This window comes from Ostrea edulis, chromosome 8, assembly GCF_947568905.1.
Source record: "Ostrea edulis chromosome 8, xbOstEdul1.1, whole genome shotgun sequence".
NCBI lineage: Eukaryota > Metazoa > Mollusca > Bivalvia > Ostreida > Ostreidae > Ostrea > Ostrea edulis.
The window spans coordinates 57,825,029-57,849,748 of record NC_079171.1 but is presented as its reverse complement, the minus strand read 5'-3'; the positions used below and the strand labels follow the sequence as shown (position 1 = coordinate 57,849,748).

The 24,720-nt window shown below is 35.7% G+C and overlaps 3 protein-coding genes across 7 annotated transcripts in view; all 3 read right to left on the bottom strand.

The window, feature by feature from the left end:
* Positions 1-24,720, bottom strand: part of LOC125661245 (uncharacterized) — a 211,627-nt gene that overhangs the window by 77,256 nt on the left and 109,651 nt on the right. The window lies entirely within an intron of this gene.
* LOC125661229 (E3 ubiquitin-protein ligase TRIM71-like) lies at positions 2,866-12,479 on the bottom strand. The gene is made up of 3 exons (XM_048893162.2): positions 12,428-12,479; positions 7,506-7,613; positions 2,866-4,701 (listed from the first exon to the last, which is right to left on the bottom strand). Exon 3 carries the CDS (start codon positions 4,675-4,677, stop codon positions 3,016-3,018), a length of 1,662 nt encoding a protein of 553 aa, XP_048749119.2. The 5' UTR covers positions 4,678-4,701; positions 7,506-7,613; positions 12,428-12,479; the 3' UTR covers positions 2,866-3,015.
* LOC125682854 (E3 ubiquitin-protein ligase TRIM71-like) lies at positions 20,721-23,427 on the bottom strand. Of its 2 annotated transcripts, none has more exons than XM_056146591.1 (2): positions 23,295-23,427; positions 20,721-22,567 (listed from the first exon to the last, which is right to left on the bottom strand). In XM_056146591.1, the coding sequence occupies exon 2, from the start codon at positions 22,544-22,546 to the stop codon at positions 20,882-20,884; it is 1,665 nt and encodes a 554-aa protein (XP_056002566.1). In that variant the 5' UTR covers positions 22,547-22,567; positions 23,295-23,427; the 3' UTR covers positions 20,721-20,881. The 2 variants fall into 2 exon arrangements, with proteins under 2 accessions (XP_056002566.1, XP_056002567.1); XM_056146592.1 differs by having other exon boundaries at positions 20,721-22,546; positions 23,295-23,397.

Genomic DNA, 24,720 nt, shown 5'->3' with positions numbered 1-24,720 from the left:
CCCCCGTACCTTTTGGCCTTGGATGGTTTGTCCCCCATACTTTCGCCCAGAGACTTTGCGTCTTTGTATTACGAACATTCATTGATATTTCAGGCATTATCATGTTATTTGATTCGCGATAAAGTGTAAGAGTTATTTGCTCTTTAAATTTGGTTTATTCCGTTAAATTACTATAGGAATATGCAAATTTTCAAACATTTGCATATGGCACAGGTGAAATAAGTATAAATTAAAACAACCTTGTAGGTTGGTGGTGGGGGATGGTGGGGTAAACGGAATAAACTGTATATTAAAGATCTGCGAATCAAATAACATGATTATGCCATATTTCATATTTCGCCTGTTGTACAAAGATTGATGTTTTTATTTTGTAGATTAATTAGTCTCCATCATGGCACATCCATGTGAAACAAATTATTGCCGTTTTACAGTTACATTTTTATAACGTAATTAAAGTTAGATAATTGCATGTATAATTTACGTATGCTGGGGAGTCATTATTACTTTGAGAGACACCCCATGATTATGTCAACCCACAGAAAAAATAATGAGGAGATTACTTGTAATAATTGGATGCTGTTTTCATACTTTGAAAATGAAAGAGGGGTGGGGGGGCACCTAAAGAGGGGTGATGGAGGGAATCCTCTCATAACAATTGGATGGAGACGGCGATAATTTTTTTTAAAAATAGCGACTAGTTTACTTTAATTTGCGCATCAAATTTAATCAAATTTGGTATTGACTATCGTGTATTTTCATAGTTTTCAGACTGTTTCGTTAGGGATTTTTTTGAATTTAATTTACAAATCGGGGGATCATGTGGACCATCTGAAGCTTGACGCATTAATTGGCATCTCTCTCTCTCTCTCTCTCTCTCTCTCTCTCTCTCTCTCTCTCTCTCCATTATAAGCTTTAGATATTGGCCCTCTACCGATACAGTTAGTAAATCGTACCAGAAGAAGACCCATTATATCACTGACAAATACCCATATTTGAACAGTCTTTGTACACGTATTTTCCTATGTAAAATACATGCACAGCAAATTCACTAATTTCTTGAAATAAAAGATCATTTAAAATGCAAAAAGGTCAAAATCACAATTAGCACTGATGTTCTTTCATCAGATATACTTTTCATCCATTTCCAAATGAGTGAAAAATTCTGGAGCGGAACGTTAAATAATATCCAACAAAACATTGATTTGTATGTGCGGATCCAGGATTTTTTTTTGGGGGGGGGGTCCGAGTTAGAATAGGGGTCCTCAGTACCCCTTGCTTGCCGTCGTAAGAGGCGACTACACGGAACGGTCCTTCAGATGAGACCGCAAAAACTGAGGCTCCGTGTCACAATGGGTTTGGCACGATATAGATCCCTCCCTACTCAAAAAGCCATATGCGCCGAGCATATAGGTTTAAATTTTGCAACCCTTCACCGGCAATGGTGCTGCCTCTATGAGTGCAAACTTCTCGAGAGTGACGTTAAATGATTTTTTCAGACGAAATATTGAAAAGATTCCATATCGTGCTGAGTGGAAATTTTTTAAAATACTTCTTTTTATAAAAACAGGAAGTAGCATACCATTGCTTTGCTATCTTGTGTGTGAAAACTACGGAAGCCGGTACAACATATAGGTGTCAGGGTATAGAACTGGCGGCCGACACTTATTTTGTGTGGCGGTCACTTTTTTTAACCGGTTGATTCTCTCTCTCTCTCACTTCCAAAATGAAAGTGGTCACCTCCAGGGGCGGATCCAAGAATTGCGGTTGGGAGGGGGGGGAGGGGCAAATTTGTGAGGCAGTGGGTACTGGTGGGGGCCCAGATCCTGGATTTTACACATTTTATGAGGCTTGAAATATGTCTCTAAAGTAGTCGTTTTTACTATTTTCTGCCAATAAGTTGAAATTAATATAATGACGCAATTTTAATGAGTTTTTGGAAAAAAACAAGTTCTCCCAATAAAAAAACCCATTCAATAAATAAAAAGATTTTATCGTTTATTTCTCCGAGAGAGGAAGACATTATTGCTTCTTTTATCGTTCACATTTTTCTGAACAAGTGACCACGATTTACTTTAATTTTGAAAATTTTAGGGGGGGGGGGGGCAGTCATATATCAAGAACAATGGTGTTTGTCGATTGTGTTTGAATGAACTCTATAAAAGAATGATTGCACTTATCATGATATCCTTGATAAACTGAAGAGAGCAATAATTTAATTATGGTATGTAGTGCGCATGAATTCAGCAGAATAATTAATACTATCATGAATTTAATTAATGTGCGAAATGATTCTGAATCTAATATAGCATTAATTGAATTGTTGCATGCATCAAATGGATTGATGATATCTTCAAATAATTAATTATATCTTCAATTATCTGAGTTTATACATATGTATATTAATTTGGCGCTTCATAGATTTGACTAAAATAATCTCCGATTTCCAGTCCCTGCCTGATGAATTTTACAATTTATTTTCGATCAATTCTTAATAATGAACAAAGTCGAGATACTCTAAACTCTACCAAAGTCAATGGCTTTATGATAATGCTGAAGTATATAATTACTATGTTGAATCAAGACTATTTGTTAAACACCGAGTACGAATAAAATTGTAATAAAATGAAAAGTGAAGATAACGAACAGTGATCAATCTCATAACTACTATAATCTCATACCTCTTGTATCAGTCACCAGTCACGGGTAATTATGCGAATTGTAAATGTATGTCGTATTGTTTTTTGTTGAGAACTGATCGACACACTGCATATTCAGTTCATTATTGGACTTTTTTTTTGAATTGTGAGGCCTAGATTGCAACTCTACACGAAATGTTTTCAATAGAAAAGATCTTTGACAGCAAGATGTAATACAATTTTTTATTTTACATTTTACACAAACAACACATTGTCACTTAGATATACCGGTAATCTATTAACAGTCAATAATACACATTTAAATATCAAGATCACTGTGTGAACTCTGTCATTATCTGATGTCTTTTAATATTTGTGTTTATTCCATGTACTGAATCACTTTCAATTCTCCTGATTTACGTAACCCTACCCACAACCTCCCCTCACTGTCCACATTCAGTCCATAAGCATCATCTAGTCCACAATTGTCCACACATCTCAGAAACTCTCCGTTCTGATCCAGGATGTGTAGACAGCCATTGTTGTAATCTGCCACAATAATCTGACTCATGGAGTCTGTCATTATATGTGCAGGATTAAATGACTTCTTCCTCCTGGCTGGTGTACCGTCGTATTGGAATCGTCTTCTTCCCGACTTGTCCACCACGACCACAGTGTCAACATTACTATCAGAGACACAGATGTCTCCATTCTTGTTCTCCACCACATGAAGTGGGTATCTCCCTCCTTTATAGATTATTTCTCCATGTTCATCTCTATCTATTTCCTGTTTCACTATGTGTCCCTGGTAACGGACAATTTTATGTTGGCTACAATCAATAGTACACATACTGACCAGGATGTCCCCCGACTTAGTACAGCATAGTCTGACTGGTTTCCAGCCCTGTGGTGTGGTTATCAGTGTCTCTGTTCTCCCGTGTCTGACAATGTTCACAGTTCTATTGGGACCATCACTGTATACCAGTTCTCCCTGTCTGGTCACTGTGATGCCATTAGGTTTGGGTTTACACGTGGTGATGACAGTGTCCTGTACAGACCCGTGTATGTCAACACGTGTTATGGTTTTATCTGCTCCACTAACCCAGGCTTCATCCACTCCCACACAGGCAACACTTAATAAAGGAATAACTCCAGTAGGAATGGTGGCAATTACTCTGGCTTTGTCCAATAACTTTCTTATTGAGGATTTATTCACTTCATCTGCCAGACCGGATAATGATATCTGTTGAAGTGTCGCCTTGCAATCTTCTAATTCCAGGCTGAGTTCTCTCCCTTGGACTGTGTTGGTTTTCAGTGACGGCAATTTTACATCAATATCGGCAGGCATGTTCCTGTATTCCCCGAGTTTGGATTTGTAGTTGGTGACTGTAGACACGATTTTTGACTTTAGAATTTCTTTGTTTTCTTGAACTGTTTGGGTCATGTCTGGTATTCGATGTTTTATTTTGGATTGGTGGGATTTTAGAACAGCCAGATGATTCTCTTTCATGGCATTGAGCAAAGAACCGAGCTTATTGAAAATGGTGTCTACTTCTTGGTGCCAATATTCTCTGTGCTTTTCTTTCTCTTTATCCATTTCATGAAACTTGTTTACTGCAATGGAAAGTTTATTTTCTGTTTCTTCATTTTTCTCTTCGTACTGAGGGATGATAGCAGTTTCAATTTCCCGAGTTTCTTTTTCAATATCTTTTTTCTTCTTGTTGAATATTTCAGACATGTCATCATATTTGTGTCCATTATGGGGACCGAGGATGCATTTCAGGCAAACTGGAACATCACATTTTTTGCAGTGGGCCTCGCATCTTTCGTCGGAGTGGATTTCACAGTCATTAAACACGAGCTTTATTTTTCTCTTTGTGAAAGGAACGATGTCATGTGCTAGGGACTTGAACTTTTCCACATGTTTGCTGACGCAATCCACACACAGACTGACTTGACAGCTGTTGCAGAATTGCTGGGTGGTGTTATCACAAAGGTCACAGGTGATGATGTCTTGTGCCCAGGTGGAGGGCGTGGCCATCGTCTGTCTTATCAGAGGCGTGAGCTGTAAATAATTCAAATTAATTAAAACAATCTTTATTCATGTGTGCATGCTGATGAATATAATCATTTTCCAACATTTCACTCGTATCGAAATGTCTCTCGCTTTAACTGAAGTGCCTTAAATTAGGACCGAATTTGATGGAGTCGGCCACTAGGGTCAATGTACTGAATAGTTGTTCTGACGAAATATTTTCTTTATAATATCACACGATATATGCCCGCAAACATTACGTCACAATCAATACAAAAGCCGGAAGTACGCTGTTAATTTTGAAATTTTTCAGCTTTTACTCAGTTAAACCAATAAAGAAATTGTTAAAAATAAAACTATTGTTAGTTTCTAAATGAAATTGAAAGTATATAATAACGAGAGGCCCATAGGCCACATCGCTCACCAGAGTCACCTTGGCCCTTATCTGAAGACTTTCCTTATATACATTGCATGTGAAACCCTAGTCTCTATTGTGTCCTCAACCTACCCCCAGAGGTTCTGATTTTTACAAACATGGATCTGCACTATGTCATAAAGCTTTCATGTAAATGTCAGCTCTTCTGGCTCATTGGTTCTTGAGAAAGAAGATTTTCAAAGATTTTCCCTATATTATTCCTATGTAAAACTTTGATCCCCTATTGTGGCCCCAACCTACCCCTGGGGCAATGATTTGAAGAAACCTGAATCTACACTTTGTCTGGAAACTTTTATGTAAATCTCAGCTCTTCTGGCTCATTGGTTCTTGAGAGGAAGATTTTGAAAGATTTTTTCCGATATATTGCTATGTAGAATTTTGATCCCCTATTGTGGCCCCAACCTACCCTTGGGGCCATGATTTGAACAAACTTGAATCTGCACTATGTCAGGAAGCTTTCATGTAAATGTCAGCTCTTCTGGCTCATTGGTTCTTGAGAAGAATTTTTTAAAAGATGTTCCCTATATATTTCTATGTAAAACTTTTGATCCCCTATTGTGGCTCCATTCTACCTCCGGGGGCCATGGTCTGAACAAACTTGAATTTGCACTATGTCAGGAAGCTTTGTTGTAAATGTCAGCTTTTCTGGCTCATTGGTTCTTGAGAAGAAAATGTTTAAAGATTTTTCCTATATATTTCTATGTAAAAAATTGATTCCCTATTGTGACCCCATCCTACTCTCGGGGATCATGATTTGAACGAATTTGAATTTGCACTATGTCAGGAAGCTTTTGTATAAATGTCAGCTCCTCTGGTCTAGTGGTTCTTAAGAAGAAGATTTTTAAATGACCTTACCCTAATTTTGGATTTACGTGATGATCTCCCCTTTGAAGGGGGCCTGGCCTTTCATTTGAACAAACTTGAAAGCCCTGCACCCAAGGATACGTTTGGCCAAGTTTGGTTGAAATTCACCCAGTGGTTTTGGAGAGGAAGATGAAAATGTGCAAAGTTTACAACGACGACGACGACGCCGACAGACAACGGACACATTTTGATCAGAAACTCTCACGGGAGCCTTTGGTTCAGGTGAGCTAAAAAGGTTATAGACTCTGTATGGGAAAATATGGCGACCTCGTTTTTTGTCGTGAACAGACCGAGTTTGCGAGGTCCGTCTAGGCGCCAAAGGATTCGGTCGTCATATTTTCCCATACAAAGTATATAACCTATAATCATGACACGGGTCTGGGTATAGGACTCACAACCTACATTATATATATCTTTATAGAGAATATGGTTACGATTTGATTCCCCCAAAACGTTTTCAGTTTAGATACATTATCTATAAGGTATTTGTAATGTTTAACTAAAATCTAAATGTCAGTTGTTCGTTACAGAGCCCACATTTTTTTGTTAAGTAAGGCTCGTGTCTTGCTTTCTTTATATACACTCTGGAAGTTATCGAAAGCTAAAGTCTTTCGTTAAAAGTTTCATGTTAACCCTGTAATAGTGTACACGTCTGTTATGACTACATATATATTGTTATTAGTCAATTTGTTGAAAACATGAATTTTCTTAACAAATAAAGGCACTAACCAAGGCTCTACCACCCAGGTAACAATAGACTTGACTATGTGAAATACCCAATATCATGCATTGTATCCAGTGTCATTTAAACCTAGGCTTTGTTTTGTTTTTGTTTTTAATTTCGGATGAAATCGTGCTGACTATAATCATAAAACAAAAAGCACAACTCTTTTCTTAGTTACTTTTGTCTTTGTTAAAGAATTATATCATTCGTATGAAATACTGCGGAATCATTTTAAGTCGTGGGGGCCAATGTTCGTGGGTAAGCAACATTTTCCTGACTCGTGGTGATGTAGTTTCGTGGGTAAACGACACAATGTCACTAAGAGAGACAACTCTACTTGGTTTAAAAAAGAGAGGACACGTAAATTCGTGGGTAAGAGTGACCCACGAAATCTACGAACATCAATCCCCTACGAACAATGATGATTCCACAGTAATCAGTGGCGGATCCAGGACTGGCGGTCTTGGGGCTCCAGGGCGTTGAGACTTTTTAGGTTACTTTTATGAGTCATTCTAGGTATACTTTATAAATACTCGTACATAACAACACAAATAAACACATACAACAAATAATCGATTTGTTTGTTTTGAGATGCGCTGGTTTATACGTGTAATGTTAAATTTTATACTTTTCCTGTTGTTCTAATAAGCCTAGACTGTGTTATCGTCACAAAAGTAGGACCCGCCCCCTTTAAATCCGCCATTAACTTAACTTAACTTTCAGAATTCCAAATGAGTTAATTTTATACCGTGCAAAAGATATTATAACTTATAAATACCGTGTTGTATAAATATTGGCTAAATGATTTACCTTTTATGTGTAATCACTGGTAATCAACAACACGTCCATCGCCCCGCCCCGATATTCACCAGGCTGGAAAGTACTTTCGGTTTGGATGGTATTGATATAAAGAGCGTCCTGCACAAATTTAGAGTTATTCATCTTTACATACGCTTGGGAGATGAATGGCATGAAATATACATGTGTATACAAAGTTTCAAAACAGACAGATGCATTACTAGTATTAATTAATCTTTTTTATCTGTAGTGTTAGAAGGCATTATTGTGTATCTATTTTATGTAATGATTGATTTATGTTGCTTTTGTTGTGTTGACATCAACAGATATGAATAAATCTTAAGTGCAAAAAGGTCATGTTTAGAGCACTGTATCTTCTCAATAACAAGCGTTGTGACTCCAGTTTGTCTTTTTAATTTCCCAATTCTCCTTCAATGTAGAAATGAAAAATACGCTTCCCAAAAAACATTACTCCAAATATCGGGTGCGAACCTCCTTAACTAGGATGTAGGAGGAAATTAACGTTGGTACTAATGGCTAAACATACTAAATGGAAAACTTTTGACAACCACAATACTGTATCTGTGAAAGGCGAGTTTAAAGATTTCACCCAAATTATTTTCATCATACAGAGCCTTGCTATTCAAATATAAAATTCCTCAAATGCTCCATTACTAAGTGTAAGAAATTTCTTTCCATTCACCAGGAAATTATATGACAATTTAAGCAACAAGTTTTATCTACTATAATGTCTTGTTGCTTGTAAAGAAGTCATAAAATAGTTAATGTTTGGGCAGCACATAATTCATTAAAATCTTGATAGAATATCCAAGGCCTGGTCACTCTAAGCATTAATACATGTCACCACGCAAACTTTACTGTATTTCTCAGTTTGAACTACAAATTAAAGAACTCTATTTATTCTAAGTTTTTCGTTATATTTCAGCCAATCTATGGATACTCATTTTTTACGGAACACTTTTCTAAATACATTCAAGCCACGTTATCTCAAATTTGATAAGACCGAGAGAAAACTTCGGGACATCGAGGGTAAAATATTTAAAGAGCAAGTAGTTATGGTTTTTCGAATCACTTCGACATATCCATGATATTCGAGATATCAGTATTCGAGATACCGAAGTTTAACTGTATTAACACCGAAAATAATAAAGATTAATTTTCATACAAGTGAAAACATTGGGGAACATTGAGACACAAACTTTATTCAAAATCAGAGCTGGAATAAAGTTTGTGTATACTTATTTGTGCTTAGAGTGATCAGACCTGGAATAATTCAATAAAAGGATGGAAATAAATGTGCTATCCAAATTTTCATTACTTGTGTATTGAATGGGTGAGATTTTGAAGGTGCCAGATTGTGTAGTCCCAAAAGGAATCATTTGTTTGATGTACATATATTTTTGATTTTGTACGTCCCTTACGTAATGTACGCTGGCGGCTGCTTCTTTTTAATTAATTCATTACCGATTATGTACTTAAACCAATCTAAGAGAAATTGAAATACTTTGATCCGCTCACATCTATTGCTACAAATTTTGATTACATTAACTGTAATTAATCTGGAACCATTAAAAATAAATGCAAAGACACCTAGAGCTACCAAACATCTGAAATTGACGACCCTGTGGTTTCTGTTTCTCTAACGCTGCAGGAATAGACTAAATATATACATCGCGATATTTTCTTCATAGAGTACAAAACATGTGTATTAAGACTACTTTATCTTCCTTAGTTAATATCACTTGCCAAGTAGCCCTTGCTTGTTACTTGATAAAGGTAGTGAAAACAGGACAGTAATGGGAATTGAAAAAAATGTTATTTATTTTGAAAATGACGAAGTCATATAATAGAATGGCTAATGGGGGTCAGAATGAGTCGAGAGAAAAAAATACAAGAACATGTGTATCACATAGGTATGGTTATGCAATCTGACCCCCTACAACACATAATGAAATATCATAATAGAGCTGCCTGGAATCAAATAAGGTGGGCTTTACAAATAAAACATCTCACACATATCAAAGTTGCATAACAAAGGAGGATGTGGAGGGTGGATGTTGGGTATCAAATTAATGTTCTTTGTGTACACAAATACTTGAGCAGTCGTTGCACTCCAAGCAAACAAAGAGGAATGACCAAAGCTCCCTAACGGAGCGCTGTGACTGGTCACCCATGTAATAGGCTAAGTACGGGGCACTACAACAAAACATTAGATCATCTTAAGTTTGCCTGATCGGAAATTTCCACCCAAGACAGCGATGATAAGAAACATCAATATGAGGTCTCCCAGAAAAATTCCCATACCCAACATCCATCAAACGTGAAAGAAACAAATCTAACATGTTATACGAAACATATATATTTACCATATTTTACTTACCCAAATTATACACAATAGAAGATACACATTACATAAAAGTCATTTTTTACCGTAATTACATATTTTCCAACATTTTCCACATGTTTGATATGGAGAGAGTGGCGGATCCAGGATTTTTAAAATTGGGATAGGCTGAGAGTCTGCAGGCTCTAGGGTTTTGTTTTGAGGTTGTTTAGCTTAATTCTGTGGGTTATTCTAGCTATATTTTATATCTAATGAGATCACAATTGTTTTGTTATTCTCTTCCACATGGTTTCTCATAATGTATGTATTTATTCTTATTATTCATTCATCAGTCCCAACAGCTGTTCTCGTGGAATAGTGGTAACAAACTGTCATTAATCTTTCTTTGCATGGCAAGGTATTAAAATAATTGTTATGTCGTAAAGTCATTTTTTTTCCACAAAATAACTTGTCTTACCATATGGGCGTTTTTTATACCCCCCATACTCTAGGTATGTTTTTGTAAATAAACTTGAGTGAACACTATATTGGGATGCTTGCATTTTGGTGGGACATATTGTATTTTTCTGATATTTTTTATAAGAAAATGTTTGAAAGAAAATTATTATGATGCAATTCATCGAATATTCACCATGTCCCCACCTTGATCTAGACAAACTTCAGTCTGTACTACGCATGGATGTTTGCATATCAATGTGACAAACTGTGCCCTAGTGGTTCTCAAAAAGATTTCTGAAATATTCTTATGTAAAACTTTAGAACTCCATCGTTGCCTGTTCTATCTTCAGTGATCAGGATTTAAATATTGATCTTATAAGAAAGCTTTGCTTCTTCATAAGTTATGGGGGTTGTTTTTTTTTTTTTTTTTTTTTTTTTTTTTGGCTTTAATAGAGTGAGTCTTTAGATTTCTTTTAAAACACCTAATCCTACTTTTGGTAATTTTTAATTTTGTCCACTTTTAACAGGGAGTGGATCCTTAATGTTCCTAATATTAAATCCATTTTAAACAGGAATGCAATAAGCAAAGTTTGGTTTCTCTATGCTTTTTGAAGTATAAAATGTGAATAGTTTACAGAAGGAAAGATTTTTATCACAAATACTTGCAGCTCAGTGAGTCAATAAACACCTCATAAAAGTTGAGCTAAAAAAAAAACAGGTGAGCTAAAACAACTCATGAACAGTTGAGCTAAAAAAAAACACCTCATGAACAGGTGAGCTAAAACAACTCATGAACAGTTGAGCTAAAAAACACCTCATGAACAGGTGAGCTAAAACAACTCATTAACAGGTTAGCTAATGAAAACCTCATGTACAGGTGAACCAAGAAATACGTCATGAACAGGTGATTCAATAAACACCTGATGAACAGGTGAGTCAATAAACACTTGATGAACAAGTTAGCTAATAAACACCCCATGAACAGGTGAGTCAATGAATATGCCATGAACAGATAAGCTATGAAACACCTCATGAACAAGTGAACTAATAAAAACCTCATTAATAGGTGTGTCAATAAAAACCTCATGAACAGGTGAGCTAATAAACATCTCATAAACAGATGCGTTAAAACAACAACCTCAGAAATCTAATATTTCAAAGCACAATTTCACAAGTCAGGATTTGGCTCCATTACACTCAGAATTTCAAGGATCCTCCCCTAATCGGAAACTCCAACCCTCCACCATCGACCGACTCACTAAAACCGAGCCCGACATTCTCAATGTTCCTCCTATTATTTCATGATTAAACCAAAGTTATATCAATGTCATAGTTTTATAGTGTAAAGAGGCAAATTATTCATTTACTGTACAAACATACATGTATACAAAATAAAAATAATGATACTAAGAGCTTTCAATCATGAAATCAAAATCAAATTTCAATATGACCCACTTCAGAAGTGAGCTCAATATCCTTATAAATGTAATCATAAAAGAATACAACATAAATTATAGAAGGTGATACATCATCTAGATAGTTCTGTACTAAAAATAGAATATGAAATGACCTACATGTTATTGTGTCTGAAATTGAGGAAGTGTGTGGTTGTGGAATAGTTGTCTTTCCTTATGATTGCATGCTTTGTCATGATTGTCAAAAGAGTGGCTTAAATGTTTAGATAAAACTGTACGTACAAGTTCAATGACAAATTTCCTGCATCCAGGTAGACCTTTGTTATAGTCATCTGTGAAGAACCTGCCTCAAGTTGAGGATCTAAAGAGGGATGCACATCCCCCACCTCGTTTTTAGTTGAACATTTTTATCAAAAATAGTAATTTTCAGCTGTTTTTCACTCCAAAACAATCTTAAAATCACCAAGGAATAAATACTTAAATTTAAAATTAAAATTGAACACAACTAACATCATTGATAATTCGTAAGTCCTTTACACTGTAAAAAAAAATCGTAAAATAATATTGTACACTGAATACTTATAAATGTCACTTTTCTCGATTCAAATTGACTGCCATTTTACTGGAAACGGTCATTGGAACACTCTTCTGTTTTCGAAAATGAATGTTCAATGAAGAACCGCCCACTACTATATATGGAAAACAGTGAAACGTACCTTTCAGAAAGAACTTGAAGACAAAAAGAGTACGATGAGCAGTGGACACAGAATTACACTGTAGAATAGAAAGATGAATTAAAAACAGACAAAAATATTCCCTGCAGTGGTTGAGGGAAAAGATGTGTTTACCAGTGCACTTTGGTTTAATTTTCTTCATCAAATCAGGCCTAATCAAAGCAATTTTCATCCAAAAAATATTTAAAGCTTCACATTAATTCAATTTGATGTTACAATGTTACTTAACTTATATTTCTTGATTTACAGCATTTCCTTGAAACTGTAAATTCAATTTCACGTAAAATAACGACGTAGTTGAGATCGTAATAACATTTTCTGTAAAAGGTCAAACCTCCCTATTTGGAAGCTGAGTTCATATGCAATGACAGGGGTGGGTGTAAATGTAGTCCCGCAATGTCCGATATTGATGTTCGCTGATTTATCATTATACGTTGGTTTTTCTTCAAATATCTTACTAAGTATATTTTAAGACGATCACCAAGAATCTTCTTTGTGACGTTGGTGTATGGAAATTGCCTAATTATTTAATAAATGGCTTTTATTTATTCTTTAGGGTGTAAAAGTAGTCCCGAAAATTTTAGAAAGAAAACGCATTTCCGATTTTTGTTTTCGCCTCGTTTATGTATAAAACACATATAATCTTTAAGTATTGTGCCCTGTTGATAATCCTAAGACATCCTTATTTCTGGTTATTTATGATTACACTGATTAATATAGTAAACGCTTTTTTATCCCTTTCTTCCCTCGGGACATCGCAGTTAATTGAGATATTAATGAAAGAACCGGAATGAGATAAAAACATTAAATCCGCATTCAGGTAAGGGGTGGCATTTATTATCAATATTTACAACATTGATATATCACTTCGTTACAAACTCAAAATAGAATAACTTGAAAATTAATAAGCACATTTCTCACATTTTAATTTTCAATATTAATGGGGGAAAACTTTGACACCCAATCCAATAACGTTAAAGTATTTGACTATTAAATTTCAATTCTCATCATTTATCATGTGCGTGTATCTGCATTATATAACTAATTTGGATAATTTAGAGAATGGGTGGTGGCAAACTTTCGTTAACCAATCAAGTAAAACAGGATTAATCTATTTAATTCTTAAATCATGTGCGCGCTTCTGCATTTGAATAATTATTTTAGACGATAAATAATCTGGATAGCAACGCTCTTTTAATGCCATTAATTAGTAAAAACATGTATTAATTAATAGTAATGCTAGAATTAAGTATTTACCTACACAATTTAAATGATATTGAGGAGAGAATTTCAAATATAAACAAGTATATTCGATACAAAATGTTACATGTAGATCTATTCCGTAGAGAGGACAGCTGATATATTCAACAGGATATGTAAATACCAAGTCTTTTTATCATTTGATTTACTTATTATTCATAATACTTTATATATCAGCTATAATTAAATTCCCTTACTAAACGTGTACTTCAAAACAATATTACCTAGCTATTCATAAAACGAGTTCAAACTGTCACATTGTTCCGGTTTTATTTTAGACTAGTCTTGTCGATTCAACCATCGAAACGATGTCCCATAAAATGAAGGACGAGCATTCATATAACATGTTGAATATTTAGTAAATCCTTTTGTTATGATATCAAACAATATCTAAGCAAAATGAGCAGCAAAGTAAAATACCTTAAAAACTTTATTTTAATTATTAACAAGACGAAAACAAAAACCGGAAATGCGTTTTCTTCATAAAATCTTCGGGACTACTTTTACACCCTAAAGAATAAATAAAAGCCATTTATTAAATAATTAGGCAATTTCCAAACACCAACGTCACAATGAAGATTCTTCGTGATCGTCTTAAAACACACTTAGTAAGATATTTGAAGAAAAACCAACGTATAATGATAAATCAGCGAACATCAATATCGGAGATCGTGGGACATAGATGTTTTGCACACTATAACGTCATGCTAGATCAAAAGGTCATAGGGGGGGGAATCTTACATCCGGGTCCTTTGTCAATGTGAAACAGCGAACGACGACGGCTGCTCACCAACATTTTCTTGGTGAGATATAGTTTGTTTAAGCATGTTAGATGATAAAATTATAACATTCGTAAAAAACACACTTTAAAGTTACCACTAAGAGTTGCAGATTAGAATGTTTCATTCACATTTGTTTAATTTGAGCTGGTGAAGTATAGTTTGTTTATGTCTGCTACTTTCACTTGCGATGTTTTCTATCGAATTACAGTCATTAGCTCTCTAAAATTAACCCAGTGAAGTAGTACATTGCATAGAGAAGTGATAACAGTTCAATAATTTTATTGACAATGTGTCTTTTTTTTTTAAATGACAAAGTGGTTTGATTTATTGGCTTACCCCCCCCCCCTCTTCTCTCTCTCTCTATTTTGTGGTATGCAATACTGAGTAGATCTAGTAATTAAGTTTGAACCTATGAATTAAGTCACCCCTCACACAATTAAGGATTTTGAAGTTTGGATTTAAGTAAGTTTTACGAGGGATTTTTTTAAGTGTCTATGAGCATGACTGAAGTGCCAATAATTTTCTTAGATTATATTAGAGCTCCTATCCGCACGATATTCTTTTCCCAATTATAAATTTCTTCTACTTGCCCATGAGACAGAGTTAGAGATATATTTAATTTGGATGATTTTAAATCTTATAAGCTTCTAACAAGTTAAAAAAAAATCAAACGAGATGTCTACACAATTATTTAATTTATCTCTAACTTTGACAAATGACCAGTTCAAAGTTCACTTTTAGGTATAACATATGTCGGCCTATATATATTAAAGCTAGACACTTTATTGCAAATAATAAGGATACTAACTATAAACCACCCAATACCCAACTGTTAGTCAATCCATTTTCAGCAGTCTGATTAAAACCACCGCCTTCTCTTTACGAGTGTAAGGAGAAATGGGTGTATAAGACAAGTGTAAGGAAAAGGAGGGGGGTAGACGATTGTAAGGAGATGGGGGTGTATTTGACGAGTGTAAGGAGAGAAGGGGGTTAGAAAAGCCCTGAATTATTCATGACTTTCACTAACTATGTAGACTACAAGTGTTTTTCAAAAATTGTTGTCGGTCGTCGTTCGTATAATCTCGCCCCCTTTTTTGTAAAATTTTCTTTTTAAAAATATTCTCTGTATAGATCGCAGTAGTTGTCAATATTCATATTTTGTAAACCCCCCCCCCCTTGATAAGGGACGCTACGACGTGCCTGGATAATACTGCCGTGATTTGTTGTAATGCATTATAATCTATTCTCTTTGTAAAATTACCATTAATAATGAATATTGAATACCCCCCCCCCTAAAAACATCTCAATACAATGGATCTAGTAGTCGGTAGAGGGGTATTATCGAAATTTTACATTTTTGTGCAATTCAGAATTAAGACTTTTAAGTGTAAAAATGATTGTTTTATTGTGAAATGGAATCTTCAAACATGGGTATGAAAAGCAACTATCGTGCCAATAAATAGTTTCTCATAGAAATTCTTGAAAGGAACTTTTCCATAAAAGATATGCTAAAGTAAACCTTGGGTCATCTTTACCTATTATGTAAACAAATTGTATCATAAAATAAGGGATACCTCATTAAAAACTTTAGGGGGAAAAGCAATACATCGTTGATTTGTCAAAAGGCTGCTTCCATGATTACGTCGTTTTTCCCCTATGACCTTTGACACGCATATATAATTAGGTAATTAAATATGGCGGCACCGCGTGTGCAAAACATCTATTTGTCCCGGACTACATTTACACCCACCCAATGACAAGTTCCGGTAAAATGGAAGCTGTACACAGCAAAATTCAAACCCGCAGGATTTAGTTCTCTTTCCACGCTAATTACAATAGAATATATGGCAATTCAGTGGAGAAGGTAAGTTTATTGATTGTGTAGTGGACAGTATAAGAGGGTACTTATACTGACTCGCTAGAGAGCTAGCTTTTCTAGTTGTATATTAACCATTTCACCAAACATGCACTGAGTGAAAATCTTATTTTGCTACATTGCGGGTATGTGCAAGGCGAAGATAACGAACAGTGATCAATCTCATAACTCCTATAAGCAATACAAAATAGATAGTTGGGCAAACACGAACCCCTGGACACACCAGAGATGGGATCAGGTGCCTAGGAGGAGTAAGCATCCCCTGTTGACCGGTCACACCCGCCGTGAGCCCTATATCCTGATCAGGTAAACGGAGTTATCCGCAGTCAAAATCAGTGTGCCAAGAACGCCTTAACAATCGGTATGAAATGTGATGCATTCTATCATTAAACCAGATCTGTAGGACATTATCACATTAACCACAGGGGACTGTAACGAAATATTCACATTCTTTTATTTATGACTATACGTATAATGAAACACACACAAAATATTGATATGTCTCATGGATTTCTTGTATTATATTTCATGATATGTAGGCTAGCATGTTTTGTTGTGGGCTCCCATAAATAATATTTCAGGAGCCCACATGGCTCCTGGAAATTTATGGTTTAAGTTTCAAACCTGTGACCCTTCTCAATATAGAAAATAATAAGTTTTCTCAAAAGAAAGGTCATTCTTTAATATATGATCCTTCTCTTCATATATAAAACAATGTAAACATTTCCTGACAGACAACTGTGATTTAGCGATAGACTGTTCTTAGAATGATTCTAACTAGGTCTTGTCGTATAGCGAGATCTACAGGAGTGACGTGCTGTTATGTGGGAGATATATTCTGCCACCTGCAATTTTAACATTATCAATATATGAATGGATAGATATTCTAATATAGGGCCTGAAAACTGGAAATCATGAAATTCCCACAGTCCCAGGTGCCTGTAAATCTAATATGCAACAGCAAATGGGGTATTTCTGTAATCCGTTTAACAAGCTTACCGCAATATTCTTGGCCATATAAATTTTCCGCCCGTTTTCGATTAGCTTGAATTGATACCCTTAAAATTTTTCTACTGTTTCTTGTCAACAATCAAGATTATTGTTGAATTTTCGTACCTTTGCTGCACTGAAGAGTTCTTCAGTTGTGTGTCGGGCGTTTCGCCCCCATACCGTTTGGCCTCGGATGGTTCGTCCCAATACTTTTCGCAAAGAGACCATTCATTGATATTTCATATTTTGACTGTTGTACAAAGATTGCTGTTTTTATTTTGTAGATTAATCAGCCTCAATCATGGCACATCCATGTGAAACAGATTATTGTCATTTACAGTTACATTTTATAACGTAATTAAAGTTAAATAATTGCATCAATAACTTATGTATGCTGGGGGTCATTCTTACTTTGAGAGACGCCCCATGATTATGTCAACCCACAGAAAAAATAATGAGGACATTACTTGTAATAATTGGATGCTGTCCTCAAACTTTGAAAATGGAGGATGGGGGCATGGGAGCAGAAGCACCTAAAGGGGGGTGATGGATGGAATCCTATCTTAACAATGGGATGGGGGCGGCGAGAAATTTTTAAAAAATAACGACTGGTTTACTCTAATTTTTGCATCAAATTTAATTAAAATTGGTATTAACTATCGTGTGTTTTCATAGTTTCGGTGGGGGTATTTTTGAATTTGTTCTACAAATCGGGGGAGCATGTGGATCATCTGAAGCTTGACGCATTAATTGGAATTTCTCTCTCTCTCTCTCTCTCTCTCTCTCTCTCTCTCTCTCTCTCCCGGGTATACAAGAACCGTGCATTGACACTCCCATTCCAATTTCGATTAAATTAATCGTTTCATGTATTTTGTAAGCTTTAGATATTAACCATCTACCGATACAGTAAATCGTACCAGAAGAAGACCCATTAAATCACTGACAAATAAACATATTTGAACAGTCTTTGTACACGTATTTCCCTATGTAAAGTACATGCGCAGGTCAGCAAACTCATTAATTTCTTGAAATAAAAGATCATTTGAAGTACAAAAGGGTCAAAATCATAGTTAGTACTGATGCACTTTCATCAGATACTTGAAATAAAAGATCATTTAAAGTACAAAAGGGTCAAAATCATAGTTAGTACTGATGCACTTTCATCAGATACATACTTTTCATCCGTTTCCATATGAGTGAAAAATTCTGCAGCGGAACGTTAAACAATGTCCAACCAACCAACTGTATATTGAATGTGCGGATCCAGGATTGGGGGGGGGGGGGTAGAAAAGGGGTCCTCAATACTCCTTGCTTGCCGTCGTAAGAGGTGACTAAACGGGAGGGTCCATCAGATGAGACCGCAAAAACTGAGGCCCCGTGTCACAGCAGGTTTGGCACGATATAGACCCCTCCATGCTCAATGCTCGGCACATACAAAGTGTATGGCTTTTAAGCCATATGCGCCGAACATATATATCTAGGTTTAAATTCTGCAGCCCTTCACCGGCAATAGTGACGTCTCTAGGCTATATGAGTCCAAACTTCTCTAGAGGAACGTTAAAGAATATACATTTAATCAATCAAGGGGAAGGGTTGAACTTTTGGCTATTTGAGAGAAGAAACGATCGACCAACCCTTGAGTAGTGAGAAAAACGATCGACCAACCCATATGTAGTGGATGATGTTATTTCACACAGAGTTGTAAATCTTTTATAAACATCATTTTATTTTAGATTAGGCATGGGAAATTATTCACACTACATTGAGGGTCGTATTTTAGTATGATTTTTTTTTTCCAGACGAAATATTGATAATATTCCATATCGTGCTTGTGGAAATTTCTAAAAAATACTTCTTTTAATAAAAACAGGAAGTATGCATACCATTGCTTTGTTAACTTACATGTGAAAACTACGGAAGCCGGTACAACATATAGGTGTCAGGGTATAGAACTGGCGGCCGACACTTATTTTGTGTGGCGGTCACAACTTTTCTTTAACCGGTTGACTCCACTTAATCTAAATGGCGGCCACCGGTTATGCAACGCTCTCTATCTCTCTCTATCTCTCTCTCTCTCTCTCTCTCTCTCTCTCTCTCTCTCTCTCACTTCCAAAATGAAAGTGGTCACCTCCAGGGGCGGATCCAGGAATTGTGGGGGGGGGGGCAAATTTATGAGGCAGTGGGTCCTGGTGGGGGCCCAGCTCCTGGATTTTACAGATTTTATGAGGTTTGAAATAGGGCTTGAAATATGTTTCCTAAGTAGTCGTTTTTACTATTTTCTGCCATTTTCAATAAAATGAAATTAAATTAATGACGCAATTTTAAGGAGTTTTTGGAAAAAAGCAAGTTCTCCCAATACAAAACCATTCAATACATAAAAAGATTTTATCATTTATTTCTCCGAGAGAGGGAGAATTTATTGCTTCTTTTATCGTTCACATTTTTCTGAACAAGTGACCATGATTTACTTTAATTTTGAAAATTTTAGGCAGCCCCCCCCCCCTTAAATCCGCCACTGTCCTGTAATTTCCCTTTTCAACAATTAGTAATATATCAAGAACATTTTTGTTTGTCGATTGTGTTTGAATGAACTCTATAAAAGAATTATTGCGCTCATCGTGATATCCTTGATCAACTGAAGAGAGCAATATTTCAATTATATGGTATGTAGTGCCATGAATTCAGCAGAATGATTAATACTATCATGAATTCAATTAATGTACGAAATGATTCTGAATCGAAGATAACATTAATTGAATTGTTGCATGCATCAAATGGATTGATGATATCTTCAAATAATTAAATATATCTTCAATTATCTGAGTTTATATATTAATTTGGCGCTTCATAGATTTGACTAAAATAATCTCCGATTTCCGGTCCCTACCTGATGAATTTTACAATTTATTTTCGATCCATTTCTAATAATGAACAAAGTCGAGACAGTCTAAACTCTACCAAAGTCAACGACTTTATGATAACGCTGTAGTATATAATTACTATGTTGAATCCAGACTATTCGTTAAACACCGAGTACGAATAAAATTGTAATAAAATGAAAAGTGAAGATAACGAACAGTGATCAATCTCATAACTACTATAAAAGTGAAGATAACGAACAGTGATCAATCTCATAACTACTATAATCCCATACCTCTTGCATCAGTCACCAATCACGGGTAATTATGTGAATTGTAAATGTATGTCATATTGTTTTTTGTTTTTGTTTTTTGTGGAGAACTGATATACGGCATATTCAGTTCATTAATGGATATTTTTTTTAATTGTGAGGCCTAGATTTTTTAATTGTGAAGCCTAGATTGTGCACAACTCTACATGAAATGTTTTGAGTAGAAAAGCTTTTCACTACACTGTAAGATTTAATACATTTTTTTTTTATAATTACATTTGACACAAGCAACACATTGTCACTTAGATATACCGGTAATCTATAAACATTAAAGATTACATATTTAGATAGCAAGAGCACTGTGCGAACTCTGTCATTATCTGATGTCTGTATATATGTTATTTCATGTACTGAATCACTTTCACTTCTCCTGAATGATATGACCCTACCCACAGTTTCCCCTCACTGTCCACACTCAGTCCTACAGGTCCATCTAGTCCACAATTGTCTACACATCTCAGAAACTGTCCGTTCTGATCCAGGATGTGTAGACAGTCATTGTTGTAATCTGCCACAATAATCTGACTCACAGAGTCTGTCACTATCTGTCTAGGATCAAATGACTTCTTCCTCCTGGCTGGTGTACCGTCGTATCGGAATCGGACTCTTCCTGACTTGTCCACCACGACCACGGTGTCAGCATTAACATCAGAGGCCACGATGTCTCCATTGTTGTTCTCCACTACATACAGTGGGTATTGCCCTCCTTTATAGATTGGTTCTCCATCTTCATTTCTATCTATTTCCTGTTTCATTGTGTGTCCCTGATAACGGAAAACTTTAGTTTGGCTATAATCAGTAGTAAACATACTGACCAGGATGTCCCCTGACTTAGTACAGCATAGTTTGGCTGGTTTCCAGCCCCGTGGTGTGGTTATCAGTGTCTGTGTTCTCCCGTCTCTGACAATGTTCACAGTTCTATTGGGACCATCAATGTATACCAGTTCTCCCTGTCTGGTCACTGGGATGCCATTAGGCCAGTATTTACATGCGGTGGTGACAGTGTCCCGTACAGACCCGTGTATGTCAACACGTCTTATGGTTTTATCTTCACCACTAACCCAAGCTTCATCCACTCCCACACAGGCAACATGGTATAAAGGATTAACTCCAGTAGGAATGGTGGCAATCACTCTGGCTCTGTCCAATAGCTTTCTTATGGATGATTTATAGACATCATCTGCAAGACCGGATAATGATATCTGTTGAAGTGTAGCCTTGTACTCTTCTAATTCCAGGCTGAGTTCTCTCCCTTGGACCGTCTTGGTTTTCAGTGACGGCAGTTTGACATCAATGTCAGCAGGCATTTTCCTGTATTCCCCGAGTTTGGATTTGTACTTAGTGACTGCAGACACGTTTTTTGACTTTAGAATTTCTTTGTTTTGTTGAACTGTTTGGGTCATGTCTGGAATTCGATCTTTTATTTTGAATTGGTGGGATTTTAGAACAGCCAGATGATTCTCTTTCATGGCATTGAGCAAAGAACCGAGCTTATTGAAAATGGTGTCTATTTCTTGGTGCCAGAATTTTCTGTGTTTTTCTTTCTCTTTGTCCATTTCATCAAACTTGGTTACTGCAATGGATAGCTTGTTTTCTGTTTCTTCATTTTTCTCTTCATACTGAGGGATAATAGTGGAATCAATTTCCTGGGTCTCTTTTTCAATATCTTTTTTCTTCTTGTTGAAAATATCAGACATGTCTTCATATCTGTGTCCATTGTGGGAACCGAGGATGCATTTCAGGCAAACTGGAACATCACATTTTTTGCAATGGGCCTCGCATCTTTCATTGGGGTGGATTTCGCAATCAGGAAAAACAAGCTTTATTTTTCTCTTTGTGAAAGGAACGATGTCATGCGCTAGGGACTTGAACTTTTCCACATGTTTGCTTACGCAATCCACACACAGACTGACTTGACAGATGTTGCAAAATTTTGGGGTGGGGTTGTCACAAAAGTCACAGGTGATGACATCTTGTGCCCAGCTGGAGGGCGTGGCCATCATCTGTATTATCAGAGGTGTGAACTGTAAATAGTTAAAATTAATTGAATAATTGAAAAAAAAAATCTTTGTTCATGAGAAGATGCTGATGAATATTTTTATTTTTCACCTAATATCCCCAGCATTTCACTCCTATCTTTGCTATGTAAGCCAGACCCCTGGAAGTTATATAAATGAAAATTTTCGCATGGAATCTTGACTACGCCCCTTTAATACACAGACTAGGATCGTAAATAAATACATACCCCTTCTTAGCTAATCAGTGGCGGATCCAGGATTTATTTTTAAAGAGAGCAATAGTCTGGGGGCTCAAGGGTTTTGGGGGATTTTAAAGTTACTTTTACGAGTTGCATGCATTCTACATTGAAGCGATGCTTTAGACACAGTCAAATGAATAAATAAATGTTACAAATAATAGCTCCGTTGACCTTTACGCACTTGTTTGTACGTATCTTGTAAAATCTTATACTTTTGCTTTTGTTCTACTACATCGTATTTTTTTCACATTTAAGGGGGACCCGGCCGCTCCCTCTAAATCCGCCACTGATTATTACAATGATAATAATAATTAGGAGTAAGACCCTCCTAATTACTGACCACAGGAATTCTAAATCAGCTCGATATGGAAGTAAAATCTTATAACAGTGTATAATGTGTAACAGATATCTGTTGTTTAAGTGAGTATGAAATGATCAAAATAGAACGTAATTTATACGGATTAATACCTGTTTAAATTTGATAGATGATTTACCTTTTATGTGTAATCACTGTTAATAAACAAGAAATCCATCGCCTCACCCCGATATTAACCAGTCGGGAAAGTACTTTCGGTTTGGTGTTGACTCTTCCTGGTTGATATACCCAGAGCAACAAGGCCCTGTCAAGACGTGTTTACCTTTAATTCATCAAGCGCTTCCTGCACAAATTTAGATTTATCCTTCTTTACATAAGATTGATCGATAAACTGCCTGAAATATATATGCAGAGTTTTAAAACAAAGAGATGCATTATTTTACCGCTTTTTCACGTATTATATAAAAGAATATTAAAGATGTTTTGACGGGAGTTTTACCTTGGTGAAATGAAATTAATGAACCGTTATACGCTAAATGGAAATCTGTAGAAGGCGCGTTTAAAGAATTTACAAAAAAGTATTTTTATCTAACAGGCTTTCTTATCCATGTAATACTGCATTAATAAGTGTAATAAAAGATTTGTTCATATACATGCAACAACTCTTATTTACTAATGTTTCCTTGTATTCAAAGAAAATGTTCAAATAATGGACATCTTTAATATGTACTTTATATAGATGTTGCTTAAGAGAAAACTAAATATATGTATATTAGACAAGTACTTCCTTTTGTGACTGAACATCTGCTACCTTCAAAATTGTACTCATTCAATTAGAATATTATTTAACCTATGACCCTTAATTAACTACCTATAGACCCTGAATATTTCATTATACTCACGACCCTAATTTACTGGACCTTGGTTGCTGGTTGTTTAAGCTTTCACACACATCCTGTATTTGTTTACGAGTGTACAGTAAATGAAAGGTGAAGATAACGAACAGTGATCAATCTCATAACTCCTGTAAGCAATACAAAATAAATAAATCTAATAAAAATCGAATCTTTTGATTAGCGCACATATATACTAACATTAGCCGTAAGTACTCTTAACTGCTGGACTGAAAATGCAAACACAGCTCTGCGAAACTTATGAAATTTAAGACCCTGTACTTTAGGTTTCTCTAAGATTCCAGAAAAGGAATGTACACTTCGTGTAATTTTCTGCATAAAGTGCATTTAAGGATTGATTACTTTTGGGACAGAGGGGGTTCCCTGGGTTTTAAGACTTTTTCTTCTAGCTCCATTAATATTGGTTATCCCAGCTTTACTTTATACCTAATAAAATACCAAAATAACGATCGAATACTTGATTTGTCTATGTTAAGATAGAGGAATTGTTTTGTTATTCTGTTATACATGGTTTCTCATTACGTAGGTATTTATTCTTATTATTCTATGTTAACATACAGGAATTGTTTTACTATTCTGTTATACATGGTTTCTCATTATGTAGGTATTTATTCTTATCATTCATCAGTCCCCACCGCTGTTCTCGTGGAATACTGGTAACAAACTGTCAGTAATCTTCCTTCGCATAGC